Source organism: Lepeophtheirus salmonis, chromosome 11 (genome assembly GCF_016086655.4).
Source record: "Lepeophtheirus salmonis chromosome 11, UVic_Lsal_1.4, whole genome shotgun sequence".
Taxonomy (NCBI): Eukaryota; Metazoa; Arthropoda; class Copepoda; order Siphonostomatoida; family Caligidae; genus Lepeophtheirus; species Lepeophtheirus salmonis.
In genome coordinates this window covers 11,337,722-11,360,556 of record NC_052141.2, presented here as the reverse complement: position 1 = coordinate 11,360,556, position 22,835 = coordinate 11,337,722, and the positions used below count along the sequence as shown (strand labels likewise).

Below are 22,835 nucleotides of genomic sequence, written 5' to 3'. Positions count from 1 at the left end.
GTATAAGAAAATTGTAAAAATTGGATTTTCTTCGTCTTAAGATGTATTTTGAATTACAACAAGAGTCAATTTAGTTAGAAACTAGGTTTATTGACACTATCATTTCATTTTGATCTATCACTACATTGATATTATGCAATTATGAGTAATATTGTCCCTGTGGGCATTTGAGCTTTATAATGTGCCACATTACACGTATATTTTGGTAGCTTCTATTAAAATAGTCAACAAAAGGAGGACAAAAAGACATCTTATCTCTGAACAGAGATGGTTGGAAAGAACAAAGAATTTATAAATATTTTTAAAGCCAACAAAAATTTGGAAAAAGGTTTGGCTCTTTTCTGATGGAACTTTTTTTCACCGTTGATGACATTGTAAATAAGCAGAACAGCAGCCGCTATATCACAACAGAACATCCAGACAATGTATCAGTTTCAGTAAGACATGTCTTTAGAACAAAAACTTCAGCCTGAACCATGATTTTGGGTGGTGTGGAGTCTGTTCTCCCATTTTTATGGAGAGGAAGGAAAGGCTCAATGCAGATGCTTACATCAAACATCTCGATATAAAAGCGCTACCTTGGACCAGAGAAAAGTTCAAGGACAACTTTGCTTTCACTCAAGACGGAGCTCTGTGTCTTCACACTCCTCCTCAGAGACTATTTTCCGGACTTTTCAGATCTCAACCTCTGGCTGGCCTCCTCTCAATACGGAAATCCGTTTGACTACTATATCTGGGCGCATATGGAGAAGAGGGTGTTTCCCACTCCTCACAAGAGCCAGTCCAGTCTCTTGAGGATTCCATCAAAAAAGAGTGGACCAAGCTCGAGTCTGACTACATAGTCAAGGTCTACAATGGTTTAGGTCCCGTACTGAGGCAGTTAACAGAGCTGAGGACTAACATATTAGATGTAAGTCCTGCCAATGACAATTTTCAGATAATTTGGCTAAATAAATGTCCTCACAAAACCTCTGGTTCAAATTTTACTCTCGAAAAATTGAAAAAAAGGTCTACCACTAGAAAAGATCAAGCTTGTATAGGTAAAGCAAAATTGGTAGTCTTTATAAAATCTCATTGAAATAAAAGTATAATGCGGATAATAAGTTTTTATTTTAGGAATAGTCATAGTATGGAACAAATTTGGAACTATTAATACCAATCAAAGTCGCAAGAATTTTATAAAGTGAACTAATAAATTAGATTTAATTCATTTGGTTTAGAAATCTTGCTTTTAGCTTAAGGTTGATTGATAATAAAAATTTTAACATATGCTAATTTCATATGCTAGGATTTATACGCATTTGTTCCTTGCTAAACTCCAGCAAATAAAATTTTTAACAACACATCAAAGTGTTAGTTCTAGTATAGCGTTCAACTACTTTGCTCAATTAACAATTTTAAACGGACTAGATATAGTGGTGCTTCCAAGATCGTAGAATATTTTATCAACTCAAAATCTAATTTTTAAAAGTTTTATCTTGATTTAAATCCCTTAAATTTATTTATTTAGTACTCAACATTTTAAATTAATATATGCCTACCCTATGAAATTATATCAGATAATCAAGTATTTATGGAATAATTTGTTGAGACATATATATTAGTTATGAAGAGGTTAGTATTTTGAACAATTCGCCCTACCCGCTATATATAAATGTAATAATTACTACTTCAATTGTGTCAATTTTGTAAATATTTATCACTTATTTATGCTGCTGATCATAAATGGTAAATATTTCATGAATCTATTTAGCAACATCCAAAAATCTTTTTTATTTATTAGTAGTTATTCAAACATTATATTTTGCATTGATTGTTAAAACCTTTTAAACCATACACTGTTGAAACCTTTTCTAACGTGAATGTAATATGAAGCACAAGACGGCATCCATTATGTCAAGCTTCACACGATATAAAAGTTTTAAAATTTTGTCAGCTTGTTTAATTTGTGGTATTAAATCCCATTAGATTTTTTTTTCATAGATAACACTCTGGATCTCTCATTTTGTACAAATGAATTCAAGGGGAATAAGGAATTTATTTTTAGGTGAATAATCCAAAACTTATCTTAGTTTTTCTCTCAGTCATCAGAAATATCTGGGATTATAGTAATTCAGAACTATTATCGTACAGAGACATATTTTACCCTTGAAACAATCCTCAAATTAAAAGTAAGATTAATAAAATTTATGTAAAAGTGTTTTTATTGATTCTGTATTTTGTTCTGAACTCGATATATTTCCATTTTAGGCTGAAAAATGATGAAAAACAACACTCTTCTTTAGACCCTTATAACTTATTCATAATACATAGAATTGAAGAATATCATAGCTTATATTATGTAAAAGTATTCAATCTATAATTTAAATAAAAATATATTAAAAAATATACATCTCCAAGGATTTTAGTTCATTTTGTATTTTTAAGTGATCCCATTTTGAAATATTCAAAATTATCTACTCATCATGAATAGACCGCTTTATTGTTTCGATCCTGGTATCTTATTCCCAATTCCCATTCTACTGCCTTATTAGGTATACAATTTTCCGTAAGATGAATTCTCCTCCCGTTGTACCTCGTGGAATTCAGAATCAGAATTCGAACATCTCTTGAGATAGATAATCATGTTAGAAGTATCTTCCTTTGATTGCCTCGATCTTACTTATACGGGACATGACGTCATTATCGAAGTCAAAAAAAATATAATGTTGACTATTTCCTAATACAACCCCATATAAAATGGAATCACTTAAAAAATACAAAATGGTACAAAAATCCTTGGAGATGCATATCCAGTTCGGAACAGTATACAGAATTAATAAAATCACTACATATATAATCATAAAAAACACTTTTATACATACGTTTTATTAATACTATTTTTAATTTGGTGATTGTTTTAAGGGGGAACAAACATAATATCAAATTAGGCAAGAGTAGAGATTTCCACTTCGTTATGAGCCAGGATGTGTCAGAAGAGAAGAGTGTTTTATGTGATGAAAGGATTTGGGGATGGACTCAAATGCTCTTTCATAGTGGAGCACGAGGAAATGAGAAATGTAAGCGAGGAAAACTGTTAGGCTTAGTTCTTGGTAGGTTACCAAAAATCAAAAATAAATTAATTATGGACTTTAAATAGGTTCCTACGATATATACATATATAGGATGAATAGGCGTTCTTTTTTTCCTAGACATTCCCTCTTTTCGAGACTTAAAACATAGGTCCAGCAGATATTCTGTAAACGCCTGGTATTTTGCCTCGTCGAACAAAACAAAAAATAGTTTTTTAATTTTTGTTTTGCCTAATTGCATATTTGTGTTTCTGGGTCTTCCACATAGCTTAATAGTTATATTGAGCACCTTACCCTTCTACTCTATGCGTTGTTTCCAATAGCCGATTACATCTCCAGCCATGCCTAAACGTAAATGTAAATTCACAGACGAACAAAAGTAAAAACATGTTTTTTCCTGGGCCGTGATGCTTTGGAAGCTGAGTGCATACATACAGAGCAGGCATGTATGTGTCAGTCGCAAATAAAGGCGGTTACGATTTGAAGGCTTATGTAGACTCTGCAAAGCACAAGACTGCAGCAAGGTGAGAGAGTTCGTCGAGTAAATGACATACTTTTTTGTGAGTAAAACCAACACTTCTGTTATAGCTGCAGAGGGTACCCTCGCTTTTCACACAATAAAGTATCCCAAAAGCTATAGATGAATGGACTGGACATCTGGTTTGCTAAGAAAGATTTTCGCAGATTCGGTGACAGCTCAAAAAATATCAACTACTCGCACCAAAACAGAAGTAATTGTTGATGCTGTGATAGCCCCATCAGCCCCTTGTCGAAGTTTCTCTAAAAGCACTCGAAGAAATGCCGTACTTTAGCAGGTCTACTGATGGTAGCAATCATGAAGCTGAGAAATATTCCCCTGCGATGTAAATTTATTTAAATTAAAAGCACCTAAAATGAATCAGCTGACACCATTACAGAATACATCTAAGAAACATTGAAGCAGAAATGTATATTTTCGAAAAGTATTCATTTACAGGAGACAACTGTAATTCCAACTTTGGAGGAATCTGTTGTCTGAGGAAAGGAGGAATGTTTCGCACCTAAAAAAGTCCTTGTAGAACAAATCTGTAATTGGTGTGGGTTGTCGAGCACACATTCTCAACAATTGTGTTCACCATGGAGCAGACACACTGAATGTTGAGATTGAGAAATCATATTTAAAATGTATCAACATTTTTAAATCTATACTGTGCGCACAGAAAATCTGAAGGAGCGCTGTAAATTTGTTGATGTTGAGTACAGAACTCTCCCCTCTTCCTGCAATATACATTAGTTTTTATTATTTCCAGATTGCTGTAGATGTATCCAGACTTGAAATTCTTCTTTCTGTCTCAGGAAAAGCTATCCATGCTACTTAAAAAAGTTTTATGAAGATTTGGGGAATGCATTCTCTCATCTGTATAATTCAGACACACATTCAGTAGAGGGTGAACAATTAAGTTGTGGAAGTTACAAAAATTATTGGCATGGTCAACACCATGTTTGATGAACGGAAGAACAAAAACTTCATACCTCTTAAGGTAAAGGCACAAAAGCAAAATAATGGATTTGGTAAAAGGTGTACAGTCTGTGTCTAGGTTACTTCATGTTGATGGATCTGAGTGAGATACCTCACTGGAAGGATGTTGAGGGCTGTATCAGACATCTAGCTGAAAAGTGAGTGGAAATTGATGATGTAAAGTACTTTGGTCAGGTCACCAATCTTAAAAGACTTCTTGAGAAAAGTAACAGAGGTGAAGAATTCAGTGAGCTTCAAATTAAATATCAAATTCAAAGGTCAGAGGTGTACCAAATTTTTGGAAAAATCCAAACATGTAGATTTTTATTCAGAGCTGCTCAAGATTATAAGCTTGTCTGTTGAATCACTGAACGGATTCTGTACACCAAGTACAATTTCAAAAGCATGACCTGAAAGGACTATTTGATAGTCAATCCCCAACTCCAAAAATGATATAACTCGTTCTTTTGAATTTTATGTTTTTTATAGGTAGATGCCACATCTTATACTCAGCTCCATCTGTGTACGTTTATTTTACTATTTGTATTTCAACGCAACCTTTCATTAAATTAAAAAGGTTATAAAGTAATAAATATATTATTTAATTTAACATAAATGTATAAATACGGTTGGTAATAATAATTTTAAATTATAATTAAAAAAATGACATCAAACATTCGATTAAATGTTTTTTTTATATAGATAACATCATGACTTCTCTATTCCATTTCATATTTTGTTTATCAGTCAGTGTGTCTAGGAAAGAAATTTTCACGAGTCTAATAATGGCCGTATAATTTTATAAAATTATTCCAATTGATGGATAAAACTCTAAAGATTACCGAATTCTGCCCTTAATTGAAACACAAATTTAAAAAATAATTTTTGAATGTATTTGAGCTGTTTAAAATGAAATTTTATTTAAAATGAGTTGTAGATGACAAAACAATTTATTCATAGCCATAGACAAATGTATTCTCTATATCTATTAGCCAAGAAACTGAATTTTGTACAAATGAATTCAAGCCAAAAAAGGAATTTATCTTTGAGCGTTGAATCCTAAACTGATCCCTTTTTTTCAGTCATCTGAATTCTGAAATATCTGGGATTCTAGTATTTCGGGACTTTTATTGTTCAAAGTCATTTTTTACCCTTAAAACAATCCCTAAATCATAATTAGGATTAATAAAACATATGTAAAAGTATTTTTATTATCATACAGTGTTTTATTGATTCTGTATCTTGTTCTGAACTCGATATATTTCCATTTTTCAATTTTTAATGTATCCCAAAAATGTAATTAGTAATTTTTCTCCAATATGATGCTTACAATCTACCAACAATAACAATCTCTTCGACAATCATTGAATAGATGTACAACCACAGATAGTTTCCCAGTGTTCGAACCATTACTCTAATATTTTCTGTACATTTTCAATCCCTCAATAAATTAAAAGTAGTATTTGTCCGAATAAATTGATAGTTTTGTGTTGTAGTTATTAAATTTTCAAAATAAGACCGGATAATCTTTCTTCCAAGCAATTAGGATTTTCAAGATTTTCCACGCCAGTGCCCTACCACAACAAAGGTTTCCGGTAACTCGTAATTTGTTTTGAAATACTAGTAGCTATTTTAATACGATATTTGTAGGCTTGATTATGTCTTAAATTCATTTTCTTTACGGCAGCGTGCTTGCTTTGATCAATCTGAGTTTATTTCTGTCAAGAATGTTTCTGAATCATTATTCCTGACGGCAGAAGCAAGAAAACTCTGATTTTCAAGAAAATCAGATGGTTTTAGGCATGTAGCTCCAAATTTAATAATTTTACAATTTTGTAGACCTTAGCATAAAGTTAAGTGTTACCACTGAGTGTGCAAGAAAGCGAAATATTTTTTCCCTAATAACATGGATCGAAAATAAGAATGTACTTACAACAGAAATTCTGGAATTTTTACGAAATTCCAGATAAAGCCGCAGCATATAAAATCTCAAGATATGCTAATGGTCAGCAAGATCAAAAGAGGTTTGAACTGAGTAATTTCCTACAATTATATTAATATAGGTACATGTTTAATGATCTTTATTGATGAAAAATAATCTTTAGAAATAATAAACAAGAAGGAATCGAGTTTATGGTTATCAGCTATATTTTGAAGCGTTCGTTTATTATTTCGCTGTTTATGTAGAACAGCGTTTCCCAAAGTGGGTGATACCACTACTTTGATGTCGGGGGCGGTAATTCAAAAAGGTGCTACTGGGGGGTGTAAAAGGAGGATTTCATATTATTAGATAAAAAATCAAATTAATCTACAAAATTTAGAAAATGTGACTACAAGGTCAGCATTAAATAAGTTGAACAGTATCCGGTTGATAGAATAGAAGTACTTTTTATCAGATCTTCTTGTAAGTTATTTTAACAAAATTCAGCCCGTCCTGAACGTACCAGTTTCAAAGCCTCCGTGAATGGAATAATTAAAAAAAACATACTTCAGATGATCACCTTCAAGTGTATTTTGCTCTCCTGACCCCCCCCCCATACCCCTATATAACTGGCAATCGTATATGGGTCAACAACAAGTATATATGTAGTGTCAGGACGCACATTAATGCTGGAAGAGTTGCAAAGATACATGTTTCCACGTTTGGCTTCCGAACCCTGTATTTTGGACATGTTAAAAAAAAGCAAAAATCAAAAGTCTAAGAATTTGAAGAATGTTTTGGAGGAGATCAGCTTAGCTGTCATGACGTTTCATTAGATCCTCTGTGACTAGCGTTGTGTTGGTCCTTATTTAGAAACAAGAACCGCGGCCCAGTCCAGCCCCATCCAGTAAAGTACCACTTTTCAGTCCTTAAAAAAGGTAAAATCGATCCCTCGTGACGTCAATGACGGTGTTTTTCCTCTTTTTAATTACTCTGTTGTAATAATATCATATGTTCGTATTATATTGTGTTATACATATTTCATCAATCATTTTTGGCTTAATATACCATCGATATTTTTATGAAAAATACCAAGGTCTGGTCCCAACGACCGACAGTCCTATGGACTGGGCTGGACCGAATAAATAAGCACTTACACAACACTGTGACGCGGCAGGAGGGGGAGAAGGGAATAAACATGGAAACTGGCATGAAGTACTCCTATGTCGATCATCAATTTTACTCCAAGTCCTATTATTGCAACAAATCCTCAAGGTTACTAACCGGCTTTTATAAGCACAAGCAAATGCATAATCAGGTTTTGAGGATAGTTGAATGATGTAGGAAATGAAGATCACTGCTCAGGAGTTAAAAAATAATGACAGGCGTTTAGGAAAAGGAAATTCATTCCAATTCCAAAAAATCGAGGGTAAGCCTCATATTAAACCAGAAAAAAAAACATTTTATAGAGGGTGCGGTTGCTGTTTAACAGCCAACTTTGAGTGAATACACGTTGTTTGTTGTTTTACTGGCTAGCAGAAGTGTTTGGCGTCAGCTAAAAAAATGCCATCGATGAAGTATTATGAATTAATGAATACCTTGTTGGACACAGTGTTTGGCCTCTAAGCACATCGGATCACAACCTCATGGGCTTATTTGTGGAGGGCAGAGTTGTGTGGCATAACAATAGATCCTCTTGCATCACAAAATACAAACTGATGTTCAGGATCTGGGAGGAATTCTGAAATGTGCCAAAGGAGACTCTCATCAATACTTACTCCCGTTTCTAAGGTCAAGTCGAGGTTGTTATTGACGCCAAATGCGATTATATTGAGTACTATATATTTTTTTTTATTTAGCTTTCATTGAACATTAGCTTATGCTAAAATTGGATAAAGTTCCGGAGAAAATCCGTTTAAGAAAATCATGTAGGGTTGTTAAATAGAGATTACACTCTGTATAAACAAAAAAAATAATGAATAACCCTTAAGCTGAGGCTTAGGGAGAAGCATGTTTAGGTAAAGCACATACAGGTAGCACTCTAGAGACTAATGCACGCCTTGGCTCATCACATTATATTTAAAAAATATATCAAGCTGTTATTTTTATTATTATTTTATTCCTGAGGAGAGAACGTCTAAGTATTGAGTGAGTAGCTAGGTGTGAGTGTGCTCATATAAATCGGACGGTAACACGGATGATTTTTCTGGGAGTTATTTTCTATATTAATAAAGCAATATGTTAATATGTTAGTCAACGCAGGATAATGCCAATTACTAATTCTAGTAAGTTATATATCAAAAAATAATTCCAGGACACTTAAATCATATTATGATTCAGTTATGCAAATAGTTAAGTATATTTGACGAATAATCTATTATTAATGATTATATAATAATAGCGATGTATGATAATTCCTTTAAGGAAGCCTTTTGATACGACAACCTGAGGTGCATGTAGCAGAGCAAATATCCCTCATCACACGAGAGTGTTTATTGGTACTGTAACAGTATCCACGAGCATTAAATGCAGCGCACACATAGTCTGAACCCATTTTATTTCTGCAACGCTCTGAAATTATCAAAGAATAATTTATCATTAATATCAAAGCTATTGAGCAAGTTATTTAAAAAGTCTTACCTTGACACCTTCCACAAGTATTTGAACACAAGTAAAGTACGTTATACTCGTTGCAACGATGAACATTCATTGCACATATTGTTTGTTTAACTAAGTCATTGCAGCCTATCGATGAGAAAATAATTAAAATAAGGTCGCAAATCTATTAAAACAGGTTATTTTTAGCAAGTATCAACTAATGAAATGTATAGTTACATCATTGGTAAGTGTAATGTATTATTGTTTTCTTCCCCCTTCTTCTCTTCTCTTATTTTCTTGTATATATATATGTGTGTAAAGTACAGTCTTTTACCTCGTTTTCAGTATATTTTATGTATGTAGCAGAGTAGGTTTTTGTATTAAAGAATACAGATGTTCCTTTAAATAAGTGTTGTATTATTCCTCTACGCCTTTCCTTCTCCTCACTTCTCTCGGTCGTCCTGGATCTCTCCACCTTTAAATAGTTTGTGTCTCCTCAACCTCGTTAAGACACAACAGTAAGATTATCAATTCAATCTACATAATAATTTATAACTATTCTGTAAACCATAACTCACTGTTGGCAACAAGAGAAATACAAAAGACTAGCTATCATATGTTTTTGTTTTTTCAAATAGGTCATTTCCCTTTTGACAGTCGAGGTTGAGTGTGGATAAAAAAGCTAGTGGTGTCTTGTTCTTTTTTGTCTAATGTTCATGTCATTCATCTATTAATGCATATTATATGAAAATGTCGCTGAACTCAACCTTGCTCAAATTAAGATATTCCAAATACATCTCTGCTCTAATGAATCTCATTAAGATGACACTCGAAGAAAATAACCTTGCTCAAATGAATGCCCGCCCTATTAAAGAGTTATTTTTACCTTCACACACTCCACAGAATCGGGGACATTTATTCATGAGAGGAGTTTCAAAGCAATCACCGGATTCATCAAGACAACTAGCAGAAGGATCATTGCAAGCCCCTAGAGTCGAGTATCATATGTAGTTGAATAGTGCTATTATTATTGCGCTTACCTGTGCATCCACAAGTTCTTGAGCATTGGAAATAGTAATAGGGTTGCATGCAGAGGACATTATCAGCTTTACAATCTCTCCTTTTATCAGCACATGTATCTATGAATAAGAAGCATGTCTAACAACATTCAAAATTACTTCAACCCATTAGTGACTTACTATCAAATCCTCCAAGTGCTCCGATGAAGATGCAAGATAAAATGATAAGTCTACTCACTTGAATCATGATGGAAACTTTTTTACTTGAGTTGAAGGCATTACTGTAATATATATATACATAATATATTCATTTTTTCAACTGTTTCCTCTGTGGCACAGCTTTTAACAGTGTCAAATATGATGATGATATGACCCATTTTCAATTGTATTTTGCATCCTTTATTGAAGTTTTTTCATTGATTTTTTTTTTCCAATTTGGAATGTCAATATTTACTAATTCTTTGAAATGTTTGTCTGCTTCACAAGGTTGTCCATTGAAATCTGACTAATTACTAATTCAATAACTAATGAAAGTTGAGAGATTGAAATTAATTCATATTTCGATATATTAAAGCATAAACAATAAGTTACAAAAAAAAAAAACCTGAACTGTCTAACTTACGTACATGTAAAAAATATGAGACTTGAACGGGATCAACAAATTTATATTCGCGCACTCCATGTAGGACCGCCGTCAGCAAGTACTGAGACGCCATGAAAGAAGACTACATCCGCAGAGGGTGTCAGGCCTTCCAGCGCCCCCAGGAAGCCATCATTACCACTAAGGACAGCTACATTGGTGATTAAGAGAGTTCAGAGACATATCTATTTAAAGTACAATTTTTGTTGAAATTATATTCTTAAGTAATAAAGTATATCTTGTTGAAGGTTAAAATTCAAGGTGTTCAGATTTTAATGTACCACTCGGTATATATCTACCTACGATTATTCATGAATTCTGCATTTAAATAAGTACAATATGTAATGTCTCAGTCCTTATTTAGGACTGAAGACTAGAGTCCAGTACAGTTCAGTCTCGGTCCAGTCCAGTCCTGCATATCAGTTTTAAAACTTAAAGAGTTCAGTCCTTGATGACGTTAGCCATCTTTATTTATTTATTTTTTTAATCAGTTCTAGTAGAGTCAGTCCAAAGGAGATACGACCTTAAGGATCGGTCCCAAGACTAGATTGGACAGAATAAATTACGACTGACACTATGTACAACAAATATTTGTTATGAACAAGCAATTGGAATAAGCGTGGATCACCAATAAAACATTTAAGGCCCCCTCCACAAGAAAACATTTTCCATTTGGAATGTCAATATTTGGTGATTACTTGAAATATTTCCCCCCTCCCCATTATGTATCAACCTATTTATGATAAATACGGTTACACTACTAGCAACTAAACTTATTAAGTACTGATACGGTTTTAAATACAAGTGTGTAGTAAATTTCTTACTTTAAATACCCAGCGACAAAATGTCAGAGTAGTGTCATATTCGTTTTGGGTCTAGAATATATCGTATTAATATATCCTCCACGACTTTTCTCTTATCCTCTTAGTCTTAAACATTCCCTATAGTTATTAATTAGCAAAAAGTTTAATGAAGATATACTGCACAATAACCGATATTAACAACCAATTATGTAAATCCGGTGTTTTTGTTTAGCTGGCCTGTTAATTTGTAAGTGGTAGTATAAAGAAGGAATTTTCTTTTCCTTAGCAGTTGTCATTATTATTTAATTCCTAAGTAGTGAACATCCTTTCCTAAATAAATTAAATGATATTCTAATTCCGTTTGGATGTTTGTGAGTGTTCATAAAAGACGGAGAGTAACCCTAAGGGTTTGTTGCACAGTTATAATTGTAAGTCCTTGTTGGACTCAGAGTAGAATTGGAGATCGACATTGGATTAATTTTTAGCAATATCCTTGTTTATTTCCTTCTCTCCCTCCTCCCTTGTCACAGCTGATTGTAGCTAATCTAGTGAAGCGTCATGAGCATTATTCTTTCTCTCTTTTTCTCCTCTTTCTTCAAATTGTCATGGTAACCATGTTGATTTTTGGTTTCTTTTTGTAACATGCCCATTCTACACTGGGTTTTTATCTTTGTTAAAAACCATACCATTCATTCACGACTTTGGCCATCTATCGTTTACTAGCTGTACTTTTCAATAATAATGAAAAAAATGGATTGGGGTAGATAGCTCTGGGAGTGAAATTGTAGGGGTTCAATCTACAGTGGGGAGGTATCCTGTTCACGAGACTGACGTATCTTTCCTTAGGACTGTTGAATGGTAAAAAGGTGGGACAAAAAAGAACTGACAGGGGAGGAGTAGACTGATTAGGAAATCAATTATGGTACCGATCCAACACTTATCATCAGACATTATGACATAAATCCAAGTTATCAAAATTTACTTTTCTTTTTGATCTACACTCCCAAGGATTTAGACAATTTCCAAATCTTTCTATTCATGTTGCTCAAATGAATGGATTTGAATAGCGTCTTTTTTATTTATTTGGTTGATAGTATTAACTTAAGCTGTAGTGGCTTATAGAATGGACTCCAATCCTGACCTTTATTGATTTTGCTGGTTTCTGAAGAGCATGCTTAAGATATTAAGAATCTACAAACATATTACTTCACTAAACTATTTGAAATCTTTAGTCATTGAGATTGAAAGGTTTTCGAAAAATAATCACGAATAAAATTATATGAAAATTAAATTTGAAAATAATAAATCTTTTTAATCAATATTATAAATCCCATATTATACATCATTTGTAACTTTAGAACTACAACGCTGGAATGTATTTCGTAGTGGACCTAAAGGTTTAGGAAGCCAAATTATATAATGGCGACGTTATATTCACCCAATGTTAAAAAATTAAATAATATAATATAATTTACCTAAAAAAAAGTGGGGTTAAAGGTACAGGTTCAATTACATTCGTATCTGATTGTGACCTTTTAACCCGGATACAGTAAAGGGTAGTTTTTGTGCTTTAATTGGTTGCTAGACTTTTTTTATGTTTATACAGATGGTCATAAAAATAGTGATTTTCAAATCTAAACTTATCCACAAATATTTTTTTGCAAATGTGATAAGCTGGTCGCACTGGTATATACAAATGAGCTGGGTGGTAATTAACATGCGAACTCATTTCTTTCAAAGTAAAGATCTCTTGATGAAAAAAATGAACAAATCTAGCCATTTGAAGGGATTCTCAATTTGATTTAATTCGAATATCACTGTTTATTATTGGTATTAAGTAGTATTCAATGCATGTGTTAAGTTTTTTTTATTTTATTCATAAATATATTTTTCTCATATTATCCTACTTTTTTCGTTTCTAACCTACCCAAAGGAAAAAAGTAATTGTACAAATCAACCCATTTGATGGATTTTCAGTAACTATTAGTTTGATTATATTTAAATATCAGGGTTTATCATTTTCATCATATGGATTCATAAATCCATTTAATGGAGTTTTGAAAATTATCTATTTTATGAAGTAAAAATATCCAATTTAAGCCCCAAAATGGTATTTCCTTCAATTTATAATCCCAGAGAAGACGCTTATGATTTCTAATAAACATATTATTAATAATATGTAAAATGAAAATTTAGGAGTACCAGCTTTAATCATGAAACCTGTTCTAGTGAAGAACACCACCACATAATAATGATATTAAACTAGAATTACACTGGGTTTCTAGTATTATAATATGACCGAATAAACAGAACTGTTAAAAGTCTGACTCGAGTTGTCTGCAGATTTTTTATTATCGCAACCTAGCTCAACAATACTTAGACGTAAAAAATATTATACAATGTTAAAAATCTCAGCTCAAAACAATGTTTTGAAGATATTTTTAACTGAATATTACAAAATATATTAAGTACAATTTTTGGCTCATATAATCATATTCAAGACTGTATAGGAGGTCTAAAAATAGCCAATTTTTAGACAGAAATCAAATTAAAATGGCCAATATCTCCCCAAGAATAACTACAGTAGATAATAGAACTTCCTAGTGTGCATGCTGGCATAAAATAAATTTTAAATGAATATAACTTTTATGAATAAAGCTTTAATTTGCTTCAGTCATTATCTTCCCATACTCCAAAGTTAGGAATGAGGTTAATTACACTAAAGAAAAGAAAAAACAAGAGTTAAGAACCACTGCTCTAGGGTTTCAATATATATGTGGTCCGTTAACACATAAGCAAGATATAATTATTTTTCTCAAAATATTTGTATTCTTATTATCGTTAATATATAACAAATTATTCTTATTCGCCGTTAGGCTGCGACGTAAATTACACTTTAAGAAGCCATAATTGATCTTCACAATAAAAGAATGATAACTAATGTACTATATGGTTGAAAGAGGCCATATTGGGGTCAATATAAGTCTCTTAAATTCTTTGATATCTACTCGCATTCCACAAATTTGAATATAACTGACTCAAATATGTATGTGAAATATGAGGCTGTATGTCTATATGAACTAAAAATTAGGGGTTTCTCCTTTCCTTGCTTTTTGTTTAAGATTGTTTTGATGTTGAGGGACCATTGATTGAGGGAGTATTGATAAAAAGATGAATTGAAATACAATCACAGAGAATATACCTCATCTAAAAATAAATTGTGGTAGAGAACGACCTTTGACCATCTACAAATATATTAATTAATGGAGTACCAACATAAAATATATTATGAGATGGATCGAAGAAGAAATATATCCAATTTGATGAGAGATTTTATTGACAAACAATTGAAGGAACTAAAATTGAACAATGTTCCGTATAATGAGTCAAAATATAGGCTAATAAAACATATCCTTCAAAGAAAAACTAATACATAAACTGTAAGAATAATTAATTAGGTCAACTCCTATATAGATATGAGTGTTAACCAAGTCCTGTAGGACGAACCATCGTAGACTCCTTTTTACTGGCAGACTTTTCAAGTAAATGACGACTAAAGAACTTGGGTCTCTCTGTTTCCATTTCAATAATTTTACTTTTATTATTCCCAAAGGAATCCGTCTTTTCCCCCAAGTATTGAACTAAAACATCCGCATCCTTAGCTCCTTTTCCAAAAATATTCTTTACTTTGCTCTGTATGATCTCTGTTTCGTTCATAATGTATCGGAAGGTTCGTGGCGCAAGTTCACCGAGTTGAAAGAACTCTCCCGTGTTGTTATCTACTTGAATACGGTAATTCATGGGAACGAGTTTGCATGTTCCCCATTGTTTGGATCCAAAACGACGCGTCATTCTCTTTTCCAAAGATCGGCGTCTCTTTGGGACGCCCCAAAGGATGGAGTCTTTGAGGGAAGGAGATGGCTCTTGGCATGATGATGGTGTGTATCTAAGAGCAGGAGAGGAAAGTGCGAATTGAGGTGAGGGAGGAAAGAAGGATCGGGAAAGGTTTTGGATGAAGGTTTGTAATTCCTGAGAGATCCTTGGTATCCACATGATGAAAATAAAGTTGAATGATGGATGACGAAAGTATGACGTCACAGTGTAATTCAACAGAAAGAAAAAAATACATGCCTAATGAGTTATATTATATCTGGAGTGGAACAAGGCTTAGTCACTCAACCTCATGTGGGGAAAGTGTATTTTTTATGGTTTTATGGGTTTGTACAATATCACTCCCTTGTTGATAATGATTCCTAACTATGAGGGCAATTTTTAAATGAGCTCTTATATTATCTGGAGTATATTGAGGAACAGACGTAGAGCACCAGCTTTAGTCACGCAGCTTGTTTTGGTGAAAAATTAATTTTTTTTTAATATTGGGAACTATCAAAGAAGTCTATTGGCTGGGCACTACCTAAGGCCTCAGCTACACTTTTATTCAACGCTTTCTGTTGAACATTTGCGAGCCTATTGAGAATACTCTCCCGGGATCTGCCCCCAAGTTGTTGAACCAGTAATTCCAGCATAGCGCTAGAGCCGTAACCGGGATTGTTAGCTAGCATAGCTGCTATCACAGATTGCTCCGCAATAGTCCACCTTCCAACCTGGTACTTCACACCACCTGGATCCCTTCGTTTCACCCCATGCTCAGGAAGAATGGTCGGAAGGCAAAGCTTCAACGCAGCTTTGTACTCCTTCGTCCTCCTTTTATTTTTGACTCTTCGTGAGTCAATCCCACCAATCGCCAAGGCAAGGCTAGTGTTCGTGGGGGTACCGATCTCCCCATCGTAATAACACTCATGCATCAAGCCCAGTTCCGACTCGAGGAGGTTAAGTTCCTCTTCCCCATTCCAAAAGTTTCCCTTCTTATGAGACATATCGAAACTCAAGGTGTTAATTTTATATTGATAGGATTAAACTTACTCTCACTCGCTTCACGTTAATACAATTGGTTTTAAATTTAAACGGCTCCTCTTTCCTCCTTCCTTTGTCTCCTCGATCGATTATTTTTCCACTCTTACACGTTAATAGCAATTAGAACAATTACCTGAAACGAGAAAAACAAAAAACATTAGTAACCAATCAAACTCAAGAAGTATCTCAAGAAGATATTTTAAATTTTGTTGTCCTGAATAATCATCCAAAAATTTGAATGTTAAAATTGTAAAAATCTAGCCATTTTTAGGGATTTTTTTAAATTACTATTATTATTATGATATTTGATGACGAAAAGATGACGTCATAGTTGAATTAAATAGAAAGAAAAAAAACAAAAAAGAGAGGGAAATCCCACTGACTAAAAAGTGAGAAATATTAAATAGTCAATTGAATATATATACTCTGAGACAAAGTCTATAGAGAAAGAAATGCCGATTCTGTGTCGTGAGGAAGAATCCGAAATTCTCCAGAGACTATGTGCCGGCGATGAAAAGGGGTTTCCTTCATCTGTATATCTCTGGGGATCTGCATCATCTGGAAAAACGCTTCTAGCCAAACAAGAGGTTGGAATAAAATCCTATTCTTCATGTGTTCAATCCTCCGTCTCCATGGGACTCATCTACAGAGATCTTCTAACGTATGGTGCCCATTCTATCGTCAATGCATTTCACTTTTCATATATTAATTGACTCCATATGCGGACCGTCAACAGAAAAAACATGTTCGAATGATTTAAGGGCCTTAATGTAACTCTAAATATTCATAAAAACGGTTCAAAATTTGTCAATAATATTTTTTTAATCAAAAGGAATACTTTTTAAACTCCATATACCATAGCATTGACACCCCAGTTGCCAGTAGATAATAGTAACTGACCTTGGTGGAATTTATGAGACGCTTTTTAATCATCTCCTAAATTCTTTAATAAATTATAGTCATGTAGCCAGAACTTTCACAGTACATGTACTTTTATGTTTTGAATGAAAGATTATTTGCAATTATTTCGAACGCACAAAAATATTTGAAGTTAAAAGCCTTATTTGAAAACCTGCGATTGGTCCATGCTCAGAATAATACGGGCCACTAAAATTGCATTAGGTAAAATAAACTAAATTGGTTTATTGCTATTATTTAGCTGTTAATTAAGTAATAATGCATTAACAGTAATATATAACATGGGCTTTATATAAGCTACATCTCCTCCTTAGCAGAGTGTGACAAATTTCTGAATGCATCAACAAATTGAGGCTTCAGAAGCGTCATGTCAATGTCAGAAACATCCACAAAACCATGACCACCAATATTACCCCAATTAGTGTGTCTCATATTATCCTATAGAAACATTTCAAATATTTTATTATGTGACTAAAGAAAATTATCATCTTGGAAACTAATACTTATTAGCATATAATTATCCGCATTGTATTCAATGTTTTCTATTTTTTTTTTTGTTTCTTTGAGCAACACATTTAATTCACTATTAGACTGGAATTAATAAAACTAAGAAATCTGCGGGAAAAAGGTAAAAATAATAAATACATACCTTCTTCACAAGGATGGCAGAATTAGCTTGAATAAAGTATGGCTGAAAGATAATGGCATTTGCTTTCAGAAGTCGAAAGAAAGTAGCTCTAGAATGAATAGTAAAGTTTATATTAGGATGTCTCATATTACTTTTTCAATTTTACTGAAAAAAAATTTGGAATGTATGAAAAAGTCAAGTCTTTACAATTTATGACATGCAATATTTCCGTAAAAGAAGGCTTTTCGCCAAAAGATTCCTGTTTGTTGTTGATTGACTTTATAGTTGTTTTTTTTTGTAGATTTAAAGACCTTAAATCTGTGAGTTTCCTAATTTTCTTATTAAATTTAAAAAAAAACCATACCTCGGTCCATTTTCCTTTTTCATATTTTGTAATTTTTTTTGTGAAGAATTGTATTTCTCTCCGAATTCCTTGAGGTAGGCTGAACTATGGTTTTCATAGAAAATCTCACCCACATAATATAATTTATTTTTTATTGACATCTTTGGCATAAAATCTAATCTTGGATTTTGTTCCTACGTGCTCACTTACAATTTTGACAGAATGTTTTTTTTTGACTTTTATTTTAAGAAAAGACAATTTTGACTTTTATTTTAAGAAAAGACAATTCGGCCCGTCAACACAAAAGCAAGATAAAAGGATTTTCCCTAAAATTATGCGTGGATTACATTTGTATTGTAATACGCAAAATTATCATCTATTTCGTTCATCAAATACTTCTAATTAACCCTTTGAGTATATTGCAAATTAAAATAACAAAAGCTCATAATAAAATAATGAGAAATTGATGGATTTTATGGTTGAAAGGGACCATATATAAGTTAATACTTTCTTACTTCAAATAAAGATATAGCTCAAACTTTTTGGTATCTACACACATCCAACAAATTTGAATATTAAACCTATAATTGACTCAAATATGTATGAACTATTGGCTGTATATATGAAGTAAAATACTATACTGGGAGTATCTCTTTTCCTTGATTTTTGCTTAAGATTGTTATTATCCTTACACTTAACATGTCTATGTTTTCGTATAATAAATAATTTTTAATTTACAGGCCATGGGATAAATCTCACATAGAAAACTTTGGCGACTTTGTCAAAACCCTGAATTCACTTCAAATCCCCTCTCAAGAAAGAATAGTATTCGCCTTAGATTCTGCGGATCGCTTGAGATCAACAGATCCAAAAACCCTCTCTGGGTTTCTCCGCATTCGAGAAATGACGGATTTAAACATATGTGTTCTATTTATATCACAAATCCCTCCTCACCGAATTCTTGGACGCATTGATACTACCCTCTTTCCCCTACACCTTCCCCAGTATACCAAAGAGCAAACCATCAAAATTCTTTCTCATGAAGTTGAGAGCGCAATGTCTGGATATCCTAGCACTTTTTATTATGGCTACGCTAACATACTTGTAGCGTCCTTCTTTTCCGTCACACGTAATGTCAAAGAGCTACTTGGGTTAGCATTCGATCATTTTAATACGTATAAGGAGCCAGTGGATGATAAATCCATTGGAGCAACGAGTATGAGGGCTTTATTTCGCGCTTTTGAGCCCAAGTTGAAAGCCCTTGGAGAGAATGTATTATATAGGGAGTCGGGAGGAGAGGTTGTATCCATGAAGGAACGACTAAAAGTAGAGCTTCCCTTCTTCTCAAAGTTCCTTCTCATTGCCGCCTATCTATCCTCTCACAACCCATCCAAGTCGGATAAACGATTTTTTTGTGAAGCATCACGGGAAACAGAGTAAGTTTTTAAAAAAAATGTCTCAATTTATCATATAAAAACGCATCATTTAACTTCTAGGAAAGACTAAGGCAATGATTAAAGCCAAACAAAGGTATTCATCCCAATTGACTGGTCCCAAGGCTTTTCCAATAGATCGTCTTTTAGCTATATTCTATGCCATTGTTGAGGACAGAGCTTCCCCCTCTGCGAATATCCTCAGTCAGATATCTACTCTTGTGACACTTCAGTATTTGGTTCAAGTTGGTGGGGATTTAGATATGCCCAAGTATAAATGTGTTGCAGGGTTGGATTTTATTCGTAATTTGTCAAGGACTGTTAACTTTGATATAGTCAAATATTTGTACGATTATGCATGAAGGGTAACCATGTATATCTTTAAGTATTCTAGGGATTCTAAATTAAAAAAATAAATCTAATTTTATAAACTCTGTTTAAAGACTTATGCTTTCCTAGTAGCTATCAATTCATCATATTGTATAATATCAAATCTTCTAAATAAAATATGGCTCAATTCATAATTTCGACATTTGTTAAATTGATCAGGAGTACTCAAGAGATGTGAAATACACTCTTTTTTAAAGGATTTTTTTTCTACAAATTACTTCCGCCAATGAAGCAGAAGTTGTTTTTTTGCCTCTTTTTGTTTTGTTAGTTTGTTTCTCCGCTGCGGGATCATGGCAAAAGTTACAGATCGATTTTGATCAAACTTGGTACAAATATTATGTATGGCCACAGTAACAGACCATTAAATTAACCCTTAATCGCCTGGATGCTCTTTCAATTCGGTGCTGGACCAAGTTTCAACACTAGGAATTATATTTTATTTAAGAAAAATCACAGTAAGTAAAGGATTGTGCCCAGTCTAGTTTAAATTTGCATCACAATACCATTAAGCTATAATTTATATCGGAACTAAGTTTCAGAGTTTGATTTTGGAGTTTAATTGAAAAACTAAATATTTTTTACAAAAAAAAATTCAAAAATACTCAGCTGTTAGAAAAAATATTTTTTTTTTTTGGGGGGGATGTAGGCTTCAGGTTACCCTTGCGGACGCCCTGATCAATAAATAGATATACAAATATAATTTAGATAACTTTTTCATAAAGTTATAATGGAAAAATTAGAAGCTTATCTATAAAAAAAATGATATAACACAGTTGATTTTTTTAAGGTTGCCTGACTATTTAAAGAATAGGGATATATAACCAGGAACTAGTTTAGATCTCAATATCTTTGTAACTTTTAGATCTACGTTTAGAAAAGTATGCTCATTATATTTAGGACTGAAGACAGCAGTCCGGTCTAATTCAGTCTCGGTATGGTCCACTTCAGTCCTACATATCAGTCCTAAAACTTATACATTTCTGTCTTTAATGACGTCAATCAACTTTATTTCTTTTTTTTTAATCAGTTCTAGTGCTGATAGTCTTAAGGACTGGTCCTAAGACTTTACTTCACAGAATAAACAAGGACACTAATATAAATTATACACATATATATATATAGAAATTAGATTTAACTAGATGTATAGAAGGTTAATAGAAATACAAGGTTGTACCATAACGCGTGTAGAACTGATGATTGACTTCCAACATGCTTTTTAATATTGACGTCATGGTGTATGAGTGGTTTGCAGTGTTGCCAGGCTAGCTGACTTCCAGCTAGATTTAGCTGATTTTTGAATTGTCTAGCTGGAAAAAATATCATTTAGCTGATGGCTGGAAATCTTAGCCGATTTTTGTCTGATTTTGGTTCTACAGAAAACTAAAACAAGAGATTCCTCCATTCGTTTATATTAGCTGTATATTCAATTCAGCACTGTTTGTTATTTTGCACTTACGTTCTGATACATTGCCCAGAAATCTAGAATTCCTGGTTAGCCAAACCTATAACTAATTTTCTAGATCTTCCTCAAGACAGCAGGCTTATGTTAATTTATTTAAACTTATATTCAAATGTAAAAAAAAAAGACATTCTAAAATCATATTACATTTTAATTTCAATGCACAGCTGTAACATTCGATAAAACTTTGCACCTAAAGCCCCACTCATGGGTAAAGCTAGATGTATCTAATGAGTAAGGATGTCATTTTTGTAATGAAACAGCACAGTTTCAAAATTAGAGAAAGGAAAATTGTTGGTTGTGTGTTCGCTTTATTCATTTTTTAATAAGTTGCAGGTGTGTTAATATCTCCCTCTAAAAGAAGAATTCTCACCTATCAATGGTTTAAATTGTTTTAAAAACGCATTTTAAAATAAATATATTTGGAGGAGATTGGGAGAAGTCCTCAGGGCATCAATCCCATCCTTACCGGGAGCCTCATTTTTGCCAATGCACTATTTGTTGGGACCAGCTCCTCCCTTACGGATGTCATTGGCAGATTCCTCTGATGCTCCGATGGACAGGGAACTTTTTAATAAAGTGAGAAATATGAAGTATGTTCCGCCGATAATTATTTCTCAGCCTTCAATTGATCTTTATTAGAGTCCTTCTATGAGACATATTCAAAGAGAAAAACAAGAAGAGCTCTTGGAGGTTTTTTATATATGTGAATTTAAATATAGATATAATATTTTGTTTCTCTCACTCGCCCCCCTCCACATCATCCATTTGGATATCCTACCAATACGCCTTCTGATCCTTTCTTCATGTTCTGTTCAAGGGATCTCGTCTATGTGTACCTCACTCGATTGATCTCATCTTCTTTAATGGAAGGATCGTTCATTATGCAGATACCTCCTCCCTTTCAAGATAATGACTTCCGACCTAGTGAATCATTGCCTCTATGCTCCAAAATGCATAAATTCCTCCAAATCTTCTACAGAATAATTGTATACTACTATAAAAACTATTGAGGTCCATAAAAAGAAAGAATAATCGACTGGAAGCCCAAGTGAGGAATAGAAAACGTTCACATCCTCTGCTCCTTCATTGAATTTCTGAAGTGCTTTTCCTCCTTCCCTTACTCTAAGAAAAATATTTCATTTATTAGAATCCTTCAGTTTCTATGGTGTATAATATATGTAACGCAGAAATAACTTA

The 22,835-nt window shown here is 33.1% G+C and overlaps 4 protein-coding genes across 5 annotated transcripts in view; 2 read left to right on the top strand and 2 right to left on the bottom strand.

The window, feature by feature from the left end:
* The window catches only part of LOC121126291 (uncharacterized), a 360,273-nt gene that overhangs the window by 312,274 nt on the left and 25,164 nt on the right, over positions 1 to 22,835 (top strand). The gene's annotated exons all lie outside the window — the stretch shown is intronic.
* Positions 8,831 to 10,403, bottom strand: LOC121126033 (uncharacterized). Its single transcript, XM_040721322.2, has 5 exons — positions 10,288 to 10,403; positions 10,129 to 10,227; positions 9,975 to 10,076; positions 9,131 to 9,235; positions 8,831 to 9,061 (listed from the first exon to the last, which is right to left on the bottom strand). The coding sequence occupies exons 1-5, from the start codon at positions 10,352 to 10,354 to the stop codon at positions 8,910 to 8,912; spliced, it is 525 nt and encodes a 174-aa protein (XP_040577256.1). The 5' UTR covers positions 10,355 to 10,403; the 3' UTR covers positions 8,831 to 8,909.
* mRpL32 (mitochondrial ribosomal protein L32) lies at positions 14,870 to 16,733 on the bottom strand. Of its 2 annotated transcripts, none has more exons than XM_040721206.2 (2): positions 16,474 to 16,733; positions 14,870 to 16,415 (listed from the first exon to the last, which is right to left on the bottom strand). In XM_040721206.2, the coding sequence occupies exon 2, from the start codon at positions 15,601 to 15,603 to the stop codon at positions 15,034 to 15,036; it is 570 nt and encodes a 189-aa protein (XP_040577140.1). In that variant the 5' UTR covers positions 15,604 to 16,415; positions 16,474 to 16,733; the 3' UTR covers positions 14,870 to 15,033. The 2 variants fall into 2 exon arrangements, with proteins under 2 accessions (XP_040577140.1, XP_040577141.1); XM_040721207.2 differs by having other exon boundaries at positions 14,870 to 16,412; positions 16,474 to 16,652.
* Orc5 (origin recognition complex subunit 5) lies at positions 16,809 to 20,375 on the top strand. The gene is given in 4 exon segments (XM_040721205.2): positions 16,809 to 17,125; positions 19,094 to 19,760; positions 19,762 to 19,789; positions 19,850 to 20,375. Coding segments are annotated over 4 exon segments (1,203 nt in total). The 5' UTR covers positions 16,809 to 16,916; the 3' UTR covers positions 20,149 to 20,375.